General features: G+C 31.0%; 1 protein-coding gene across 1 annotated transcript in view; it reads right to left on the reverse strand.

The window, feature by feature from the left end:
• Positions 1-1170, reverse strand: part of Jarid2 (Jumonji, AT rich interactive domain 2) — a gene marked incomplete at its 5' end in the record, with an annotated part of 72144 nt that overhangs the window by 22960 nt on the left and 48014 nt on the right. Inside the window, 3 exon segments of the mRNA XM_070123531.1 lie at positions 124-232; positions 695-809; positions 950-1162. Coding sequence (XP_069979632.1) covers positions 124-232; positions 695-809; positions 950-1162 — 437 coding nt within the window.

Below are 1170 nucleotides of genomic sequence, written 5' to 3' on the forward strand. Positions count from 1 at the left end.
CATTAAAGATAGGCTACACTACAATGAAGTTTAGGACAAATAAAAATATCATAAAAAATGGATTAATAGTGAATTGGTTAATCTCATAAATCTACAGCACTACAGCAGACTATGTTTGTATACCATTGCTGTATCAGATGGAAGCCAAATTGCAGAATCTTTGATGAAATCTGGAACAATCTTCTTCAAAGCTGCACACAATTTGTCTTCTTGGTTTGCTGCTACACCATACCTGAAAATGAGAAAATGAAAAAAAAGGATAAGAACAAGAAGAGTAAGAATGTTGAAAATAATGGTGCAAGGAGGAGGTGCTGAGTAGGAGTTGGAGTAGGATGTTGGAGAAAAAAACAAAAATGTATCTATACACAAAAATTATAGGAAAACTCGAATTGCAAGATCACAGTATAACTGCCAAATAATCATAGAATATGATGATAATAATAATAATAAAATTATAAAAATAATGATAATAACAATAATAAAAATTCTAATAATAACATCCATAACATCATTAATATTGATACCATAATTAATATCAACATTAATATTAATAATATAATATTGTTAGTGATAATAATGACAACAATAACAAAGGATATAATAATCATAAAAATGATGACAAAAAAATAATAATAATAATGATAACTAACAATAATAATAACATAAAACATCAAAGAGGTTCAAGATGACTTGCCATATTTTTGATGCTCCTGTATGCAGATATTCAATCCAAGGTAAACTATGAGGGTCTCGGTACCAACACACAGTAGAAAATAACATTCCAACATGTAAAGTTGGAGCTGTAACACCTGTTGATATAAGATCACTGCTAAGTTATTCTTCCTATTTCAAGTCTGTTTACCTCAACTAAACTCAACAATTCACAGGAGAGAATATGAAAATTTATGTGAAAAAAGTAAAAAGATAAAGTAGGGTACAAGCTTCTTACCTACAATGGTGCCCATGCTTCGTAATATTGAATTTGGATTTTGGCAAAGGTTTTTCAAATTCCATGGATGTTTAGTGAGAGGTGACAATCTATGGTTAGGAAACCCATATCCATGTTCTGAAGTGTCAATGCTTGCGGACAGAACACAGACATGCTGATTTCCATTAACAACCAAGGACCAATATCTCTCGTCTACTTCCAGACCTGAAGGATCTGGTTGC

The sequence above is a fragment of the Penaeus vannamei genome, chromosome 7, assembly GCF_042767895.1.
Source record: "Penaeus vannamei isolate JL-2024 chromosome 7, ASM4276789v1, whole genome shotgun sequence".
In the NCBI taxonomy this organism is placed as follows: domain Eukaryota; kingdom Metazoa; phylum Arthropoda; class Malacostraca; order Decapoda; family Penaeidae; genus Penaeus; species Penaeus vannamei.